This window comes from Anastrepha obliqua, chromosome 3 (genome assembly GCF_027943255.1).
Source record: "Anastrepha obliqua isolate idAnaObli1 chromosome 3, idAnaObli1_1.0, whole genome shotgun sequence".
Taxonomy (NCBI): domain Eukaryota; kingdom Metazoa; phylum Arthropoda; class Insecta; order Diptera; family Tephritidae; genus Anastrepha; species Anastrepha obliqua.
The window spans coordinates 144,989,899-145,013,170 of NC_072894.1; the positions used below are offsets into that span (position 1 = coordinate 144,989,899).

At 36.3% G+C, this 23,272-nt stretch overlaps 1 protein-coding gene across 1 annotated transcript in view; it reads left to right on the top strand.

The window, feature by feature from the left end:
- The first annotated feature begins 3,056 nt into the window (after positions 1 to 3,056).
- LOC129243092 (ecdysone-inducible protein E75) overlaps positions 3,057 to 23,272 on the top strand; it is a 112,533-nt gene continuing 92,317 nt past the window's right edge. The window contains exons 1-4 of the mRNA XM_054880208.1: positions 3,057 to 3,134; positions 4,125 to 4,841; positions 5,484 to 5,598; positions 5,664 to 7,784. Of these exons, the coding sequence (XP_054736183.1) occupies positions 6,107 to 7,784 (1,678 nt within the window). The 5' untranslated portion in view covers positions 3,057 to 3,134; positions 4,125 to 4,841; positions 5,484 to 5,598; positions 5,664 to 6,106. The remainder of the gene's footprint in view (positions 3,135 to 4,124; positions 4,842 to 5,483; positions 5,599 to 5,663; positions 7,785 to 23,272) is intronic.

A 23,272-nucleotide genomic window follows, 5' to 3' on the forward strand; every position in this document is an offset into this window, starting at 1 on the left:
GGGTAGATCCACTCATTTCTTCATGGGCACCGCCTCAACGAAAATAAGTATCACATAATATACTCATACATGCATGTTAATGTATTTCTCTTTTGTACATACAAGCATCTTAGTATGATATTTTGTGTCATTGACTATATTGCTAGTGTAGACAATATAAAATGCTTTTGAGCAAGTGCATTGAACATCACTTAAGTTTTGAGTCGCTTCAAGGCATGTGTTGAATTGGGTATGCATGCGCATATGCATTATAACATAAAGTCAGGTAAACCGAGGCTTGCATATACATACATACGAAATAATAGTGAAATGCATTGTTAAGATACGACATGCATCGAAAAATGCAGTTTCAGATGTAGTACTCAATTAATCCTGGCTCGGACGCTGCCAAGAAAAAGTTGACAATTTTAGACCATTTATTATTATAGAAATTAACCGCGGGCTAAGAGGGTGAATTCTCGATATACGGTTTTTCTGCTGAGTAATAGATGCTATGTTTTTAAGATACTATACGAGTATATTCGTAAAATATTTCTTATCATATGTTCCCACACATCTGATGATTAAAAATAAATAAAATTGCATACCAACAAAATTAAATAACTTTAACTCAAATAACTTTTACATCACCACGTCTGTGGTTAATTTAGTAACTGAATGCCTTATGGTAGGAAACAAATAGAGGAGGGTATGCGAACGACACTGAGCATACATACATATTTATCTTTGTTTTATAATGTAGTTGGGAGTTATTTCTCATACTATGATACTTGCGACAATATCGTTTAAGGGGGTGATATAAAATGCACCACTTTTAGTGTTTTCTTTTCTCGAAAAAATTTCACTTCATTATATGACAATATTTCGAAATGTTGCCTACACCCTGTCAAAATGTTGCGTATTTCAAATAGTAAACTTTAAATCGCTGAACCACGCAAATAAAATGGACAAGAAAATTTTATTCCTACTGGTGTAGGACAGAACAAATGCAATATTATTGCAAGAAAAGAAAATACCATTAGTTATTTTAAATCTAATTAATTATCATATTATTCACTATTTAGAGCCAAATACAGGTTTGTGAGAGTGGGATTGGTTATGGCATATGATTCATATTTGCCAAAGGCAATGTATATATGGTACATACAAATGTATGTGAGTAAATTCCCTGAATTGAAAAACGGTGAAACTGTTTAAATGGAAGTTATGGGTGTCGTATTGGATCATCTGTATATACTATACTCTCTTATCCAGGAGCTTTGGATATTCTTGAGCTCTTTTTTAATAATTTTGTATTGGACATGGGAAAAATGTTATATGGGCCGTATGTCGAACAGTTCTACCTCTATTTCATACCACCTGGTTATCCATAAATGTTTAAATACCTATACATTTGTACATGTACATACATAATATACATGTACATTAGTTTATAGTTTGGCATATTTTGGTATATTGTTTTCTTTTAAAAGTTATCCGTGAATTTGTAAATATCTATTCTTACATATATGTACGTATATAAGTATATAGTTTGATTTCCTAAGGGGTATGCATATATATGGTCGATAATTAAAATAGTACATACTATATTGTCTCGCTCTCAATTCACGAATCGTTCATATTTGATTTAGCTTTGTGTAGATCCGCCCCAGAGTCGTGCCCACTTCAATTCCGCTTAATATATTTGTGAAATACATATGCATGTATGTGTATTGACACATAAACTTTTGTATGTTGAGGACAAAGCCCTACAGAGAAATTCGCTACTATCGAACTGGTACTCTTCTAGTAAATTTACAAGTAGAACCATGACTAAGCAGTTCACGTTCCTTCTGTTTTCCATATTAGCAGCTGGGGTATTTTACATAGCGATATCCTAGGAAGTGTCAATTACAAGTTGCTGTAGCAGAAGTCGATTGAACAGGTATTGTATACCATAAAATAAAATTCCGATTTTTTATTTTATTTTTACTTAAATAATTTAATTATATTTTTGTTTTTGAAGTCTAATTTGTAACGACATTTGAATACATTTATGGGATCTCAAATGTGGTATATTAGCTTATATTTATTGAATTAGGCTACACGACGCCATGATCATAATGTATTAGAAATGGGATTATTTGTATTTCGTTTGCCTTTGATAATGATAAAGTAGCGAAGTTGTCTTCAATTTATTTCAAAAGTTCAGGTTTTCCTGCAGGGAGCATGTGGTTTGCTACTAGTGGTAGTGAACTTGAATTCGTGTTATTGAGTAAAAGGCTACAAAAATATCACTCTTGACCACATTTACGTACAAAGTTGACGACAGAGAGTACGTCTACGTAGTATGCTTCCTGTGCTTATATTGCAACGCATTCTGTTCTAAAATTGCTTTTTGCTCTCATTAATTTCTCTTGTGCTTCTCTTTTCACTTATATTGCGCAAACGTTCTCAGAGTTTCACTTTCATTAAACAATAGGGAAGTAGAGCCTTCATAGAGCGGCACAGGGATGAACATGAAATGTCGATGTCTGTCCTTTGGTTGCAGAAGCAGTCTCTTTCAGTGACACTAGCAGTGCTCCAATTCTCCAATGTTTGTGAGGTCGATTTCTGTTTTTGTTAACCTTCACCTCTGGTGAGGTTGTGTGGCGAGTACTCTTTGTTATCGTGCTATTTCTTGCTCATACATCCGTGTTTACTTTTGTACGGAAATTTGCGAAATTCATTGGTTCAATCTCTGATTTTATATCTATGTGAACAACTATTGCATGTTCTGAGATGCGAGAACGTCGGATATTTCAACAGCAACGACACATGTACAAAAGCATATTAGCATACATGAAATTCAACTATGACGACGATACCGAGAACAGCATTAAGTTAGTAAGAGAAAGTACGGCAACAGATTAGGTTCGTTTAATTAATTAGCGAGTTCGTAGTATACGTATGAACAGATGTGATTTGACCAATTTAAATATGTAGAAGAGAGAGACAATGGCGAAAAATAAATTACGTGTTTCAAATACTTGTTTGTTTCCGTTTCAACTGTATTGACTTAATAATACATATACATTTTTAACCAAATTATATAAAAATAAAAATGAGTGAAAACGAAAGTAAAAAATTTAATATTCTTTTGAAGTGAAGCAAAAGTAATAAAAAGTTTGCATAAATTAAAATATAATATTCGTAGACACAATTACAGTACGAATATATGTAAACAAACATATGCATATAGAGATATGTGTGCGTAAAACTGTAAAGGCTGTAGGAGATTTAAAAGAACTTGATTAGGTCCAGTGTGGCCTTGTCCTTGGCAGTACTGTTTGTTGTAGTTGTAGCTGTCATCCAATGCCATTCGCCCTTCCACCCCACACTTGTGCAAAAGGCTGGCAATGTCAGTGTCAAAGAAATTTTCAGTTTTTCATGGTCAAACCGGCGACGCTGCCGTCATTCTCGTATCGACTTGGTTGCTTTTTAATGCACGCACAACCCTTATATGTACATACGAATGTATATGTAAATTAATTTGAAATATACATTCAGACAAATTTCGCCAAAGGAAGTTGTTCTACCGGCATGAACAGATTTAATACTTAATGCAAGAGTAAGAAAAATATGGTATTGCGTATATTTACAATAAATAATTATGTATTGTATATATAATACATACATATATACTATAATAGTGCACACCAGCAACAGTTTTTGCAGTTATCTTACAAAACTTCTGGCAGCTGTCATACGAGAGTAACCTGTTTCGACGCGTTATTTATCTACATGCATATGTGTGTATTAATGTATATACATACTGTATTGTACGTGTAGTTGCGAAAATTCTCAAAATAATATCTAACTAAATATCAGTTTCTGCCTTCGCTTTCTTTATCATAATTCTTGTTTCTTGCAGATATAAAATAAAAACAACTGTAATAGTTGAAAAATAATCGGAATTCGCGTAAATCAATCAACTTAAGTTCATAAAGAATGTGACCAGTGACATACATATGCATGTGTTTTAAAATTGAGTGTGAAACATAAATGAAAAGCTCTTGAAGGCACAGATCGATGTACTCAAATTGTGATTGTTAAAATTATGAATAAAAGTAAAAAAGTTTTTATTTTATTACTTCTTCTTTTAGTTGAAATTCTAACTTCGATGTGCAACAATACAAACAGTCTTCATCTGCATGCAACCCTACGTCTATCCAAAATGTATAAATAACAGAAGTGATTGCGGTGAAGCGAGTTTCTAAATCAATAACTTCTGAGGCATGCACATATGTAAATAATTTACGCATGCCGGCGAAAACACATTTATGTGGGACTTGTCTAAAAGTTTGTTATTAAGTATAAGTGCTCAAATCTACATACATATATAAATAATTAAAAATAATAAGCATAGATATGTAATTTCCAGAGTGAGTGCAACAATACTTGAATTCTTCATATTTAAGAAAACCAAAAAGTATTATTACTTAAAAAATTAGTGCTTACTCTTGTATAAAAGGAGATTACATACATATATTTTTTATAAAAACAATGAAACAATTTCCAGAGGCAAAATATAATATGAGAAACTACAACGTTCAGCACTCAGGACATTGTTAAACATTATTTTTCGATAATATTTTAAATGTGAGATTGCATCAAATGTGATTGTGAAAAAGTAAATCATTGCATTCGACAAAAAGAATAACTAATAAATAATGCATAATACACGAAACCATTAATAAATTCGAAAACGAAAGCATTTCTGTCACCATATGAGTATATTAATATCCTAAATATACCTACAGCTATTTGGAGTGCCGTTATTATGAATTTAACTTCCGGAATGGGATTACTTTTGTCTTTCTGTACGTGAGTATTGAAGCATTGTATAATATAAAAGTATATAAACATATGAACATTGGTGCGTTCCTTGTATGAGTAAAATGTATATATTATATTTGTGAATTTTATACAGTCTCACACCAAAACTTTCTGTTGGCCATGCGGAAATATCACAGTTTATTTAGTTCATTTAGTGACAAAAAGCTTTAAAATATTTGAAATTATATACCGTGAAACGTTCGGAATTATAAATTTAATTTTAGCATTCCAAAAGAACATAGCTCCTAGCTTAACAGAAAAAGTGTTACAAACCGTTAATTTTGAAAATGAAAAAAGCCATTTGCTCTTCAGAGTTACTGAATTCAAGACCTACAGCATACTTGGAAGAGGGCTCAAACCTCCCATTTACTTGTACATATGCTTTACCCCACTACGATTGTTATTATTTCATTTATAATCTATGCATTTGGAGGCAAAAATCGGCTTAAACCATTTAGGTATCTATGCGCCACTCTATTAGTACTATATTCGTACATATTATTATTTCATTTATAACTAAGAAGTTCTACTATTGATACATATCGAAGATATATGTACATACTATAAACATGGAATGTATTACATGCCTATATTGCAATTTTAAATGTTTCAAATTAATTTTTTAGATGCTCTGGCTTTTGCAAACAGCTGATTGTTTTATCTTAAAAAAGAACCAAGCGAAACACCAACATATTTCCTAATGAGTGAAAACAGGAAGGAAGAATGTTCTGCATGACGTATGTATGTACTAATAGAATATAAGGATTAAAAGCAGGTTTATGAACAACGCATACAAATTTTTACAGAACACAATTTTCGAATGAGCATATTGTGTATAAATGCAATAAAGTTAAGGATATGATTAACGTAATTTAAGGGAAATGAATTCATAGGAATATTTACATTGAAACTAGAAGGCTGAAAATTTTATAATTCTTGGTAATATTAAAAAGCACGAGAGAATAATAATAAGAGAAAAATATGTTATATGACACATAGAGGAAGGATAAAATCAACACAACCAAATATAAGCTGAGAAAAAGAGACTGACTATTACATTAAGCTTTCTGAGAAGTCTAAATAGAGTCTAAGACGAACAAAATCAAATCAGTGAAAAAGAGAATTGAGAAAGGAAAAACAGAACGAAAGACACACACTTATCGGATCCATTTTCCTATATTCTATAATTAGATTGCTAAATCACCATCACATTGAAGTCTGTTTTTGTAATATAATTGCAATAGACAAAATGCTAAAGAAATTTAAATGCCTTGAAGCAACTGCTACAATGGCGAACTCCAACAATCAAACCACGACAACGACCAGCAACAATTCCAATACAAATAGTTTAATTGGCAGTGGATTGTCTTATTCAAAATTAATTAAAACAGAGCCTATCGATTTGGAAATGTCATATGTGAACACAAGTGACTTGAAAGAATTACGTTTGGATAATATAATAGAAAAAAATGTAACAAAAAAACCGAATATGAAGGAAACTGTAGCTAAGACCTTATCCTCACCAGCTGTTAATTACCAACATGTGCAGATACAAACAGTGCAACCAAGGCAGCCCGGAGCAGGTTTACTAACCAACTCTAACACCATGCAAAAAATTATTTTGACGCCACGAGTTGAGTTTATTCAACGGCCAACTTCTACCCGTGAAATAGAAGGAGAAATGGGCACGATTATAAAGCACGTTTACTCACAACAATCCAACACAAAGGATCAACAGCAACAGTCCTTTACCAACTCAAGTGCACAGGCTGTTCAACGCGTTCCACAATCCTTACAACAAGATTCCAATGTTGGACCGCAAATTATAATTACTCGATCCTTACCAACTAATACAACGTCACATCTGCCTATTCAACGCTGTCATTCTGCTAGCCCATCACATTATCAGCGTAACACTTCTATTGTAAGCTCAAACAATAATTCGAGCACTCCACCACCTTCATCCCAACAGTCTTTGCAACAGTATTCTTCAAACCGTTCGCCTCAACCATCACCACCTCCGCTGACCCTACAGCAACATGTACGGGTTATTAGAGATGGCCGGTTATATGAAGAACAGACGTCTGGATCGGTTTTAACATCTCGTCATTCGGTCTCACCTCCACCGTTAATACACCATCATCAGTCGCGTTCCGCTCCTAATTCTCCGGTTGTAGCGCGTAGATTTTCCAGCTCACCTCACGGTATATCTACATTATCTCTATCCCAACAAAATACAATTGAAACACATCAAAATCATACACAATTCGTCATACACAATGGGAAACAACAACTGCAATTATCCGATGTTTCAGAACAATATCAAAGACATATAGCCAACTCACCACCGCTACCTCCACCTCCACCACCACCACCCCCTCACCAAACTTCATCAGCCACAGCACCAACATCTTTATCACAAGCAATGATCAATCCCTCTTTGACAACAACAAGTAATCAGCAACATCAGCAGTACGTTCTATCGTCGTCCACGCGAAAATACATCGTCAGCACTACACGCCAATCGTGCGCAATGGCTGCAATGGGCTCCCCTCGACAACAACCGCATACTCACTTCGCCCATCATAAACACCAACAGTTACAACGATATCACCTTTCACAACACCAACAAGAGGAAAATAGTTCGTCACAGTCCGCACCAGTCGCAGCACCTTCGATACCTAACTTATCTCGAAATTTTCGGATACCCGTGGTAACCAGCAGCAGTATAAGCAATAACAATAACAACAATGATCCTCAATTTCATAGTCACAGTAACACTGCCATGCGTCCACCGCCTCCACCACCACCAAAAGTCAAAAACTCTTCCGCTCCTTCTGCTGGCTTGCCCAATATCAGCAATGGGGGAAGCACCAGTCTTAGCTGTCACAGCAGTGAGGAACCATCCAGCTCCATTCCAGATTTAGGTAAGTGATGAATAACATTCTCACCCTACACCTCAGGATTGGTAAATGCAAGCTTACCGAAGTTGATTTTTTTGTGAAGCTTTTCATTAAATTTAGGCAAAATTGGGGGTTTATCTTGGCAATTTCATGCCGAATGTTATTTTTTCAAAGCATAAAATGACGTTAAATAGGGTAGGTATGTGTATCCATATATCAATTGCTTTCATGCGAAAAAGGTACATAGATTAATGGTACCCTGAATAAAAAAAATTGTTTTTAAATTAACTGCGAGGAACTGCAAATCTTTGAAACAAGATGAAAAAACGGTCGTTATTCAAAGCCTTAGTACGAAGTACCATAGTTGCAATAATTTTATAAGGAAAGAAAGCGCTTAAAAGTCTTTGCTTCTTTCTTCGAAAAAATGTTCTTTCTTTAGTTGGTTATAACATGATTCCTGTTTGATCTGTAGCAACGTCTTTCTTTGGGGTGATATCGCAGCAATCCACACTTAGTTTAGTTTTAGTTTTATCGGGCCATAGTGTACTGCTGCATTTGCTTGACCTCGAGTCTGTAGTTGATCTTGAGCACTTTATCGGCTTTTCGTTCCCTATTACCAATGGATCCAGAGTCACATCAATTAGGCGATTGATTTTTCTTCTAGCTGAGCATTCATAGTGGTTATGATCTGCCGTTCGATCGCCTAGCCCAGTTTCTTGAAATGATAACGAAGTCTAGCGTGTCCCATATAGTATCCAATGAGAGTTTGTAAGTTCTCTGTGTACAGATTTAAAAGTATACTTGACGTTCCTCTTGAATGAAGGATAAATTGCTTTGCCTGCCTCAGTCCTAGACTTTCCATGTAGTATCGTATGAATTCCGTGTTCTCCCATCGTTGATCATTTCCTTTCCTTTTGAATTTCTGAAAAAGGGTTCTGGCCCATCAGGTTTTGTGGTAGCGCATAATTTCGTAGAATGCCTGTTCGTAGTCGTCTTGACCTTTATGTCGTGGTACCCAGCCCAGCACGATGGTGTAACTTCTTCCCAGGGTATTGAGGACACCGTGGCCTTGCTCAATATGTTTAGATCTTATTATGTAAGTATTATCAGATTGGGTTGCCTGAATATCTGACAAATTACAAATGTGCTCCAAAGTAGTACCTCGGCCACAAATTTCTATGCTATGGATCTAAAGGATTGTGAGAGATAGTCCAAAGAAAGTCGCAAAAGGCGTAGCATCTGAAAGTTGCGATGAATCTCATTTGATTATAACCAAACATATGGTAGAAATGTTGTACTAAAGAAAAAGCACATCGTAGTTTAAAAGTAGAGTGAAACATTTCAACCATGAAGCCATCCTCGCTTAGCATGCTCGGGGATCATATGAAGCAATTCGCTAAATTCTCTTTACTTGTGGTCCAAGGAATGACGACCTTGAACGATCTAAACGTTTACGTTCTGAAAAATTTGCAATTATATCCTAAATATGGAATTAATGCTGTTATAAACCTCACGACAATATTTCAATATTTCAATGGATGGACAACTATTTTCTACTAAAGTCCGCTGGAAATTCACACAATATATGCCAAAAATCCCCATATATCCATATGTATAAAGTTTTTTTTGGCAGTAGATGTTCAATCTAAATACCTTAAAATTGGGTTCCCCTACCATATAATTGGGTACCCTGAGACAAGGATACAACACGAACTTCAGTACCTTTGCACAATTTTGTCGTTTTAAACTTAGCCGAACCACATCTTCATCAAGGAAGAATTATATCAGGGCATATTTTTTTTATTATGTACAATAGTATTCCTCTATCTGAAAAATTAGTTGTAAAACTAGAACCAGCTTAGTTGGAACTATTCGAGTCAACATGTGAGAACTTCCAATGTTAGCAAAATTTAAAATATATAAAATCAAGTTGTATTCATCAAAGCATTAACATAGAAGGGAACTGTCTAGAGAACGATATGTTTAACCTAACGCAGTATATGAATCGTAATCGTGTATCGTTTTGTAAAATAACTCAATTTCGTATACATTAAAAATATTGAGATCTCATAAATTTGCTAAACAGACAAAGTGTATTCAATGCATCACACTTCATTACGTAAAGATTTTTGATAACGGAACTCTAACCGTTTCTATTTCGGAAAGTTAAGGTGGTGCTACAATATACAGTTGGCTTAGTATAATTCAAAAAGCACAACTGAATCACAAAACATTGCAATGCCCATTGTCTTGGTATGTTTAATAAATACCTGAAATGGTAGTAAATGCTAAACAGTTTGAATTTGAAACACATAATAGTTATTATTAAGTTAAATATTTAATTTAATGTAACGGTTCAAAATCACATGCTAACTACCGTCTGTAGCAGCACTTAACACGATTAACGTGGATTACATTGCATTGAAAAATAAAGGTGCATAATAAAAACCCGTTGACCCTGGCGTAAGACAACAAACAATATCACCTGCTACACTACACCACCGCATACTGGTTAAACTTTTATATCGGTATACTACAATAGTAAACTTGCATGGTAAGCCTGGAGTTTCAGATACGGAATAGCTTTTGGAAATAAGTTTAGGAATTGTTGCCGTTGAATAATTCTATTTTTTTTTTGCTAAAATCTCAACAATGTATGTTTGTATGTACGCATCTTAGATGACAGTTAGCATAACAAAGTGTGATTCGGAAGCTGTAACAGAAATATATTGCAGACCCGTTACACCCCGGAGTCTAAGTTATTACAATACTTCGCGTGATTATTTTTAAACTCATCAGATATTACAACTGATAGTTATGAAAAAATTCGACTTACTTGACCGGCCATATGACTTTCATGCACGACTAATGCACTTCAGAACCGATTTCGGTATTAACATTTATTTAATTGCCGCTTTGCCCATAAGTAAGTGCTCTTATTCACCTTTTTAAAACTATTTTACAATTGAACATGTGGTGTAATGTTACTCAGGAAATAAATAAACAAGGAATGTAAACACAACAAGGTTATATAACGGCACTGTTGTATGTGCATCATACTCGTATGCGTGTGTTTGAATTTAGCGTTATGTTGTGCCTGAATTTAATATATGCAAATGCATTCAATGCACTTATACTTATCTCTATACCAAATTAATTTTTTACACGGAGAAACGCAAAATGTGTTAGAATAAATAAACAGAATTTAACTTGGGTCTGATATACATACATATCTACATATGAAATTAAAATAGGAACAAAGCCTCGGATGAGAACTTCCTATACTGCAAACGAACTAAGATCTACAATTTGAGAGCATGCACTTGGAATGACCGGTCCCTTTATGGGGAAGATGCCTCTGCCCGGCTGGTTGATGCCCTCGTGAGAGTAAAGGCTGACATCACTGCCTTTCAAGGGATGCGATGGACGAGGCAAGGCAAGAAAAACATAGGACCTTGCGACGTCAACTACAGCTGCCATGTAAATGACCTCAAATTCGGTGTTGGATTTGTTGTGGGAGAGAGACTTCGTCGCCAAGCACTGCCGTTCACTCCGGTGGACGAGCGTCTCGCAATAATCCGCATCAAAGCGCGATTTTTTAACATCCCGCTCATTTGCGCCCACGTCCCGATGGAAGAGAAGGACGTTCCTATGAGCGCTGCCTCCGCCACGACATAAAAGTCATGCTTGGCGACTTCAACGCCGGGGTGGGCAAGGAGGAAATTTTCGATTCCTCAGTCGAAAAATTAGACTTCGCCGGGACCTGAAACATGGAAGTCTGCAGCACCAGATTCCAGCATAAAAAAAAACACCAAGCAAAGTGTCTGTCTCCTGATCGAAAAACGCGAAACCAGATCGATCATGTTGTGTTAGGACACACATCGACTCGGATCATTCCCTTGTTGCAGTCAAACTACGCCCACGCCTCTGTGCAGCAAAAATAGTACATAAAATTACGCAAAGAATGTTCGACATCGAAAACCTACAAAAACAACAGACGGCCAGAAGATTCCCAACAGTGAAAAATAAATATGTCCAGTATATTTTACATTGTCCGGAAAGAAGCTAAAAATTGAAGCATAATTGAAGGCATACTTATGGAAGTTTGTATTTCTATATACTAAAAGCACTAAATACATTTACTTCCTATTGTTATTATAAACACAAAAGGAATTCATTGTGTTCTCATTTAAAAAATAATCTTGTAAAGAAAAATCTACGTTTACACTTTGTAAAATCACGCGAAACTATTTTTCACGAGCGATGTATAGGTGAATATTGCACTTGGATCACATAAAATAGGTGCGCCCTTTACATGCCGGATTTTTATCGTCATGTTCTGGGAAATACCACTCAAAAAATATCTTCATTTGCAACCCTTGCGGACATTTGTACAATATATTGTACATTCGTTTTGACCATTCGTGGAAAATACTTTAAATTTTTTTTTATTAAATAATTTTAAATGAACAAATCAAGAATCTGTCAAAGTTACGCAATTTTAAATGTACAATATAATATACAAATTTCCAGAAATAATTAATAAAAAGGTTTTTAGATCTAAAAACAAAAACAAAAACTACCAAAGTCAAAGCTGTCTAACAAAATTTCACAGATTGTGCAATTCTGAGAGAATGTATACCACCATTTTCATGAAAGGTATAACTGGCTTAAACAATATAATACAAAACTGAATGTCTGTGATATTCTAAAAATTCAATGTCAATGTCACACTACCACTAGCAAAATAAATATAAATATTCAGGGATGTAATAAACGTGCGCACACATCATCAAAGAGTTGAGCAAAAAATTACGCTGCTCTCTTAGCTTTCTCTCCGTCTGCAATATGAAATGCGCTAGCAATTTTTGTGGTTGTGTACATATTATAAAATGCAGAGAAAAAGCGCATAAATATGTGTGAGTAAAAAGTTTGAAGTTGAGAAATGAGTGCAAGTGAGCAGCTAAAAGTATGCGCATGACTGAGAAAATGTTTCCCTCTAGCAAACACGGAAGTTCTGTTTCGCTGTATATATATGCTTGCATGCACATGTAGTATCTGGACGTGTGTACATATCTGCGAATTCAAACTTGGGCTATTTGCGAATAGAGGAGGAACTTTTACTGTCATATGAGTTTTGCTTTTCGGAACGTATATAAAATATATACATACATATATATGTATATTCATAATATTATTTTAGAAAGGCAAGTGTTGTGGTTTTCGTACTCTTCAACATAGACATGCGTTTAACAACTACCCTGAATGAAATTTGTGTGAATAGCTCCATACATACAGCTGTAATCAGATAAACGTTACCATGAGTGAACTGTAGAAAAACCCAACAGTTTGTAAGAAAGAAACAAGAAGGAATGTTAAATTCAATATTTTCCTGCCAGGTACATAAGTACATACATACATATGTATTCCGACTTAAAACTGTTCTACATCTATGTATTACCGCTAAAAAACATTTTAAGTAAGGGAGTACTAAATTTGGCACGGATCGGAATTTATGATCTGTTACTTTTTGGAATCAAACAAACTCTTGAACAACGAGAGCTATAGCTTGTGACATCATACGGACAGAAATTCAGTTTTTAGCATATAAAGGGTACCACGTTCACATTCCGATCCCAATAATATTTATGTCGGATCTAAATAGGGGTGGGAGACAAAATGTGTACCAAGTTTGTGCGGGTTTTATTAAGTCGTTATAGATACATTAATATAAATTTACCATAAAGTAGGCGCGGCGTGTTGTTTGGTTATGGCATAAAACTGTAGGACACTCAATGACGGGAACCACAAATTGTTGATGTAATGGGTATTTTAGCTACATATATGGTTACTAGACGGTGCGACAATGCTATAATGTCAATGCAACAATCCATTAATTGCGTATTGGATTTTTCTATACGTTCTCTCATCGCAAGTATATAGTTTTTATTGGCAACACAAGTGTCAACGCAGCTCTCTAATTGTCCAAGTTGTGATTGACTGCCCATTTCTTCTTTAGCGCATTGTACGAGGAATATGAAAGTTTCCTTAAAAAAGTCCTTTGCAATTCTATGTTAATCCCGTACTATATTTCTAGATTAATAAATAAATTAATTTGGTGGTTTGAACAACTGAGCCATTTGAGCCATTTCAAAAATGGTGTTTAAGTGATTAAACCAAGAATTATTGAACGTTGAAAAATAACATCCGGCGCGAAATCACCCAGATAGAGTCCCTATCACCATTATCTAGTTCTGTAAACGAGCACGCGGTAGACATTTGGAAAACTTGATTTATCATTCATAAGTTGTAGACCAGCCTTCTATGTAGGTCAATAAACGGATAAGTAAATGTTCTTAGTTTGAATTTAAAAATACAACCGATCTTAAAGAGCTCTTTCATACATACTTACTCTTTGTATAAGTTATTTGTTTATATATTTTACTAGCAAACCCGGCCCGCTTCGCTGGGCACACTAAAATAGAATAGATATGGATTAGAACAGAAAAGATATGGCTTTCATATTATTTATTCCTTTATTCTCATATTACAGTACAATCGTGATAGTCCGACATTTCTTAATCCGACACGTTCGGTAATCCGACAACCTCATAACGTCTATGGATGCAATGGGCATTATTTTATTTTGATCAGTCGTAGCAGAGCAGCAGAGGGGGATTGTGTTTTGTTTCCCGGTCACAACGTATTTGTCATTAAATTTGAACGACGCCAGTTCTCTCGCGATTTCTGACAGTGTTGATGTGATTTTTTTCTGTATTTTCGTGTCATTAAATGGAACCTTCGGTAGTCCGGAATATTTGATAATCCGACAACGAGTCGGTCCCGTATGTGTCGGACTATCACGATTGGACTGTATTTATTTCTTTATTCAGTACCAGGTTTTGGTTTCTATCTCGAGACGGAGCGGCATGAAAAATACTCTGAACTAAAGCATTCACCAACAGCTTCGATTTGATATCCATATTGTACAAACACATTTTAGGCTCCGCGTTTTGGTCTCTATCTCGAGACCCTAGTCACGGAGCGGCATGAAAAATACTCTGTACTAAAGCATTCACCAACAGCTTCCATTTGATACCCATATTGTACATACACATCCGAAGGTTACCCGGGTTCACGTTTTGACCTATATCTCGAGCCCTATCCACCAATAGGCATCCAAACTATACGTAAACCATCTTCAATACCTACTTAACAATGTGTGTAAGTTTGGTTTAATTCGGTGCAAAGACATGGCCGGTTAGCGAACACACACAAAAAGTTGACTTTATTTTATATATAAGATTATATTACTTTTCACGAAGAATAACCGCAGTTGAGTGAAATTAGGAGACAAAAATAACAGTGACAGTCATCGTCGCGGCAGTAGTAATACTTTAACACGTTTCTTGACAATAACAAGAATAAAGAGAATTCCGATTTTAAACTAAATTTCCTTATTTCTTGCCCCGCTACCTAAATCGTATTTTTGCAGCACTGCAACAACAGCTGCAGAATACAAACAGGTAAGCGAGGGAATGCGCAAAAATAAAGATTTCCATCACTCAGAACATTTTTTATTGTAATATATTACGGCAAAACGTGGACGAATAATTTTCGCAATAAAACTCAGTGAATATTTATGTAAATAGGCTCGAATATGTTTTTATTCATAAGAATACACATTTCGAATCAAATAAGAAATCGTGCCAAAACTAAATGCATTTGTCGTACATATCATACTTAAGTGTATTTAAAACATACAAAATGAAAAAAGGCGCATCGCTTTGAATTCGCGATACTTAGAGAAATGCAAAGCAGTGCTGCTTGTCCTGTGAAATTTCACCTTTGAAGGGCTTTCAAAAGATTTATGAAATAACTACAATTTGCGGATAGACATTATTATTAGTATTAATATTGTTTTTATTGTTGCTGTTCTTATTATTATTTCCCCTTTCTAAACATGAAAAAGGACTTTCAGGTTAGCAAAATTTTTAATGTATAAGAACATTCCCATCTCTAGGAGGAACGATAGTTTGAATTGAAGGAATTAAGTCCCAAAAAAATATTTTAGTTTTCCTCATTTATGTACGAATCAAGCTTCTCACATCCCAACAGAGTACAATTTATTTATATAAATGTAGGTAAAATATATAGTAATAAAATTGATTGGTTTAATGTTGAATATTGAATATTGGATTAGTGAAATCAAGGCATTCCAATTAAGCCTTCAGAAAGTCCTCTTAAAAGAACTAACAAATAATATTATATTTGCCCTTAAAAAAGATGGGAACTTTACAGAGAATCCAAAAGAATCGAACAAACTTTTGCTTGAAATACATTTTCCGGGTTAAAGCCTTGCAACTAAGCTTACAATGGTCTTCCTGACTGAGTGCTTGGACTTGTCCAACCCCCGCAAATCTAAATCTAATCTAAGCTTACCATGGCAGAACGAGTGCAAGCAGTTATATCTAAGTTTAGTCCATATAAATTACCAGAACTTAATGGGGTCTAATGATACGGAAACTACATACATACATACTATAAAAGAATAAGAGGCGCCCTAAAAATTAATCTGGATGTGCTTTTATTGACATCTCGGGGTATGTGTCAGTAGGTCTCATCAAGCAGTGCAACAAGCCATACTCAGCAGAGCTATAAATCCAAGGATGAGTCACTGAGTGTTGTCCATGCTCAATACACGAAAAATCAGCATGGAACTAAGAGGGACACATAAATCAATAATGACCACCAGAGTATGGCATCATGGATAGAGAGTCCAGAACAGAGGCAGGCTAAACAGTTTATCCTTCCCTCCAGAAGAGCAATAAATAGACTCCTAAATTTGGTTAGAGAGGACTTACAAATTCTCCCTCGACGCTATACGTGGCAATGTAGTCTTCAGGAAACTCCGCGAATGTGCAGCTCTCGCAACACGAAGACATGTACACCTAGGTTGTGCGACTCTAAGTCCATTGGAGATATAGAATAAAATGCATGAAGAGGTACTGAAATTCCAATTCTAGGGTTGAGATCAAGCACAATAGACCATATAAGAGGTCGTAGTGCGTTATGGCTCATTAATAATAATAAGAGTGCCAATGTGTATGGTCAGGTCGTGGTCAAGCAGGTAGATAAGGTATAACATCAGGAAAGAGCAGTCAATAATTTTACTTAAATAGCATTATTGTTTGGCTATCATTTGTGGAACACCATCAAGACGCACACCGCAAATAGTGGGAGGAGTTCGACCAAACACCCAATGAAGGGTGTAATTGCCAATTATATACACGAGCATGCACATATATGTATGTCGTTGTATTTGTCATCCAACATTTAAAAAATACTCGCGATCAGTTAAATTTAGCATTTCTTTACAGTTGCTCCATTTTGTTTCGTTTTATTTGCATACCCAGCAGTTTAACGGTTACCTGTAATTTCCCAGCCCATTCAAGGGTCTCATTCCGAATAGCCTCTTTGTTTTATGTACTTTAAACTCAAACCGTTTATATCAACTCATGTAAGATATTTTGTGTTGTTGCTCTCCACTTGATTCGCCAAATTTCCTGGTGTTTATTTTGCGCTAATGTTCATTTGGCTAAAGCCAATTACGTCGCCACGTGGAAATAATGAATCAAACGCAATTGCTGGGAACGGCGCGTGGCGTGGTACTATCTCAAAAGCAGATAGTCCTGGGCTAGTTCTAAATCTGCTCGGCTATAGTATGTGCTTATACATGCCCACGTATGCATTCATGTTTATGTATTTAATTCACGCACACGCACACGCAATTTTCTCATCAGAACTTAAAAGAGTGAGAGTACAACGATGGTGAATATACGTGGGGTTACTCCAATACACTCTTGTACTTAGATATGTATACATGCAACGTTCCCAGTAGTGAAAAGCTTAGCCAACTTGTAGCATTCACTTTCATAGTTAGTAACTTCAACAACATCGCATTTGACAAATTTAAAGTTTTACAGTAATATTTTAATAAATACTTACGAACGCACATGTCGTAGTTTTGGAGGAAACCCAACTACTGGAGGTTTAGCCTCTGTAGGTATAAATTTTCTACTGGCTGTTTTCATGTTTTGGATAAGTACATATGTATATACGGGCATGTTTATGTAGACTTACATATAAACATAGATGTATGCGTGTGTGCAGATGCGTATGTATGTGACAGCTTCTTGTATAAACTAGGTGAACGACCGTCGATAATATGTGACCTTCAAAATAATCTGGGCCAAATGGAATTTTGTGTATTTCATGATTGGTTCTTTTGCGCTTTTTTAATGTTGTTTTTCTTACTCCCCATTATATGTAGGCATACAAATGGATGTGGATGATACTTTATTATTTTCTCTCTCTCTGGATCCTACTCTGTAATTATTTGTAAACCCTTTCCATTGAATATACATATGTATAAACGGAAGTACATACGTACATACATCATCATATGAACAATTTTTCAGTTGCTGATTGAAAGTAGAAAATATAATAGTTTGATTTGTCAATTTAACGTACTTTGGCTCACAGACAAAATGTAGCAATTAAATTTTTTAACCCGATGAAGAGATAAACGGAAAATAACGTATTTATACTTAAACCTCATCTCACTGTTTCAGGTACACGACTTGTATATTAGTTTCTTTGTTTGCTGTTTAGGAAAAACATGTTCATCTCTGGTTTTTCTTACAATATGTTTACCTTTCGGTATTCTTAAAATACATATGTTTGGATTTGTTCAGCCCTGCATGATTATACTTAGAATTTACTTAACAATTTTTATTTATTATTTGTGAATGAAATCATTCCTTAACTAACGGCGAATGGTTTTTATGAGGAGATTTTTCATGGCTTTTTCTTTGCCATTGCCTGCCGAGGGGCGACCGCTATTAGACAAAATTTTTTCTATAATTATACAGTTTCATGCACGAAGACTCGAACCTATGCACTCCCGAATGATAGTCAATCACCAACCCATTCGGCTATGACGGCCGCCTGGCAAAAAAACAAAAAACATAACTCAAACTAACAAGGCGAACGCCAAAACCCAGCCAAAATAACACGTCCTAAAAACATTACATATTTATAACTACTTTAGTCACGAGGGCAGTGCGCCAACCTAAATCCAATAAATCTCCTCCTCCAGCTCTGGCTGGCTATAGATATCTGTCTGTTGGAGGTCTTATAATGGTATCAAAACGGCGCTTTAGTGCTACTTGAGGAGTGCTAGACCGGCACTTCAACCTACCTACCTACATGCCTCCACAAACTTCTTAGTATGATACATATGTATATTCAGAAGAACTTTCTTGTCATTCCTCTTTTAACGGCTTTTTAAGGTCAGCTTGATTTCGAATTTAATGTTTTCGAGTCTGTTTACCTGGAATCGATCACAGGCCCTGAATAACATTCAAATCTTGCGATTGTCCTGGTGTTTGGACAATTCCAAATAACCCAATTTTGTACAATCGCCGGTTTTTGCTTCAAGTCGTTATCCTGATAGAACCGAAGGTCTTAACTAAAGAGAAGAACTGAAGTAATTCCCTCTAATCCTCCATAGAGCTGACGCAAAAATGGTTCGAAGTCCAACAGCGTGTATATCTTGCAAAAAATGTTCTGTAAGGACACCAACAAAATTCGAGAAAGAAGGTTTTGTTGGCTTTAGAAGACCCTTCGAGCGCTTTCCATCCATACGTGGCCGGAAGAATTTCGCGACCTTACAAGTTTGACGTGAAACCCACCTTTCCAGTAGCCAGAATTTCGCTGAAAAACCACCACACAGATTCCCTTCCTCCAGTTTCCTGCAATCTCACTATGACCAGGTACACAGATCAGCTTAATATCAAAAAATTTGGATGCGATCGAAACTGAAGTCAGGCATTTCCCGACTAATTTCGAGTCCCAGAACTTGAGCCTGGTGGAAAGCTCCTCTCGGAATACTTCTCTGCCAACCCATTCATATAATTTCGAGCCATCCGTGAACTGGTACACCAGGCTTTATCTAAAGTGCTGCACTCCCTGCATTCTTCCCTTTTTGGAAAGTAAGTGGAGAATGTTCTGCTTGGACTTAGAGACACTTTATATTGAGTTGTCGTCACGGGCATGAATTCTAAGCTGATCTTCGATCTCTCACTACCAGACAAAGTCCCCTCATAACAGAATTGCATTTATCATAGTATTATAAACCCAAATAGCACGAGTTCCATCTTGAGAGGATTTGCCGATAGGACGTAATCTACGGTCCAACTAACAAATGCGTTTAGATAACCATCGTAGATAATATCGACAAATTTCCCTCTTACAATATATGTCATGTAATCCACATGAGAAATCACCCTGTAGCGTCTTCTCACCATCTCCTCCAGCAAGTTAGAAAAACAACTTGCTCAGCAGTTTTTGTGGGAATTCGTGTCCGTACCTCTGATGATGCAAGTTTTCCTGCGTCTGACCTCAGTAGGGTCTTCCTTAGCAGCGTCAGAGATGGATCTACCTTTCCCTCATGTGTCATGTTGGTCGATATCAGCCATATCTTTTTGTCTGATCCTTGCAGATCCACAGTTATAATGCCTGCACTACTGTAATTAAGCGAAAAACATTCATTAAGTTTCTTCCTGATGAACATACAAGATTTTGGTTTACCTGTCACGATATGTGTCATGAGTTGGTCAGCCAAGATTGACGTCCTCGCTCTCTAAGACGGTAAGCCTCTTTTTCCCCCAGTCGAAAAGAAGCCCGATGCCTTACGGCGGACTCCGGTAATGAAGGGGCGTCCTCAGCACTGCTAACATTCCACACCCATGTCCACAAGAGCTTCTTCAACTATGGGCTTACATATCTTCTCCCAGCACCTGCGGATGGCAGAGACTTCCTCTTGGCATCGGTTTGACATCTACCGTCTCCAAACCATAGGTGATGACTCCCTCGTTTAAACTCAGATAGACCTTAACTTTTAAGTTCACTGAATAAATCTTTAATTAATCGGAATTGTGGTAAGTTAATGGAATTTACTGTGTTTCGACACAAAATTGATGTTTTTGTTTAACAACGAAACTACCTCATCTGGAAATCGGAAAAAGTGCACGTTATCGTCGGAGAACCAATGCATTCTAAGAGAGTAACAATTTTGTGCGGGTTTTGGAGTGTGACATTAATAGCCTGTTATTTAAATCCTACTAGAACTACTCTACCCAACGGGTAGTACTGCAGAGTCATGATAAACGATTTTTGTGGTCAGAAAGAAGACATAAACTTTGGTGATCTATGGCGCAGGACGTCGCGCCATGTCACACAGCCTTGACCACAATCGATCTTTAGCGCGCCACTATCATTTTTTTGCAGAGTGTCGTGAAAGACTGTCGTTATGCGAATAATCTATTAACAATTCAGGCTCTTAAAGCGAATACCGAGCAAAAGATTTGTGAGATAAAACCAGAATCCTCCACAAAGGTCTCAGAAAAGTGTATTAACGGGAGAAGCTACTGCGAAGCCAACCAAGCTAGCCACACGAATAAAGTCGTGTCCCATAAATAATGATAGCTCTTTCGAATAAACCAATAATACACCGAAAATAAAATTTGAGGCCGACAATGAAACATGGCGAGGGATGGAGGCGTGATGATCTGGGCTTGTAAGTCGACTGTTAGTGCCGGTTGGTTGCTGTCTGTTAAAACAACAATACATATAAGTATATAATATACATATGTATGTATCAGGCCAGTCCATAAGTTTGTGCGTTTTTTAAAGGTGGTTTTAAAATTAATAAAAGAGATGTTTAAAGTATTTATTAATCAATAATATATTTTCCTTCATTATTTACAATGTCTTCCCAACGTTTAGGCAAATTTTTAATTCCCTGCTCAAACAATTTTTTGTCCTTGGAGCCAAAATAAGCTTCGATATCCATTTTTATAGCTTTTTTTGAGGAGTAGTTCTTGTTACTCATATGGGATTGAAGTCCACGGAAAAGGTGATAATCACAAGGTGCAATATCCGGAGAGTATGGGGGATGCGGCATTAGCTCCCATCCGAGCTCGTTCAGCTTGCCTTGCGGTATGAGGTCTTGCGTTTTCGTGGTGAAATAAAACTTTGCGTCTATTCACTAAAGACGGCCGATTTTTTTTAAGTGCCTCATTCAGGTTTGATAGCTTATGGGAATAACAATCAGCAGTTATCGTCTGGTTTAGTTCCAGAAGTTCATAATAAACAATACCGGCCATATCCCACCAAATAGACAGGAGAATCTTCTTGGGGTGAAGGCCATCTTTGGAGGTCGGTTCTGGTGTTTCATCTTTATCTAACCTTTGGCGTTTGCAAACAGGATTATTGCAAAGGAACAATTTTTCATCGCCAGTAACGATACGGTTCAAAAAACTTCAATTTTCAAGCCATTGCAGCAGATGAGAACACACATTCACTCTCTGCTGAAGGTTGGCGACGGAAATTCTATGCGGAACCCATTTTCCCAGCTTTGAAACCTTTCCCAACTGAACCAGGTGCCTGTGAACTGTTCCATGCGATGAATGTAACCTCTGAGCTATCATATCGACTGTCAAATTTGGCTCAGCTTCTACGAGTTCGAGCAAGGCGTCGGAATTAAAGACTTCAGGACGACCAGCACGCGGGGCATCCTCCACGTCGCAGTTACCACTTCGGAATTTTGAAAACCACTTTTGCGCAGTCCTTACACTCACGGTATCCTCTCCGTGAACAGTGTTTATTTCCGCAGCAGCATGTTGCATTTTTACCACTTTTATACAAAAAATACAAAATATCCTTCTTATACGCCTTCGAAGATTCCATTTTATTTTTTAACAACACGTGCTTCTATCCGCGATTAAAATAACGTACTGAATGCACAATATATCAAAGAAAATATATATAATATAGTTCCGTTACATTCCGCGAATAATTTTTTGTATGCAAAAATCGTATAAAAGTAAAATTATGGGTAAAATACGCACGAACTGATGGACTGACGTGATATATATATCATTGGCGATTATACCCGTTTTGGCTGTTTGGCAAAGCTCCTCCTCCTATGTGTGCGTCTTGGTATATTCCACAAGTGAAGGGATCTCCTGTTTTACGCTGCCTGCAAACAGCTGATAGTTTTTATGAGTAGCTTTTTCATGACAGTGCATGTGCATTGCTTGCCGAGGGGCGATTACTATTAGAAGAACAATAGACAAATTTAATAACCTACAGATTCTAAAAGATATTGTAGTTTGTTGCAGATTACGAAAAGCCTAGTTCCCGATTTCATCAGGATAACGATTCAAAACACAAAACGGGTTTTGTCTAATCCTGGCTAATATATCATACAATTGTCCACATTTGATGGCGCTGTCGGCACACTCACCACACTGTAATGTTATTGAAAATTTGTGATCTATTCAGGAAAATAAATTCCGACAACTCAAGATTTCTTAAAAACATTGCCTAATGGAGAATCTGGAAACGGGATGGATGAATACTTCGTCTGATCTAATACCCTCAAT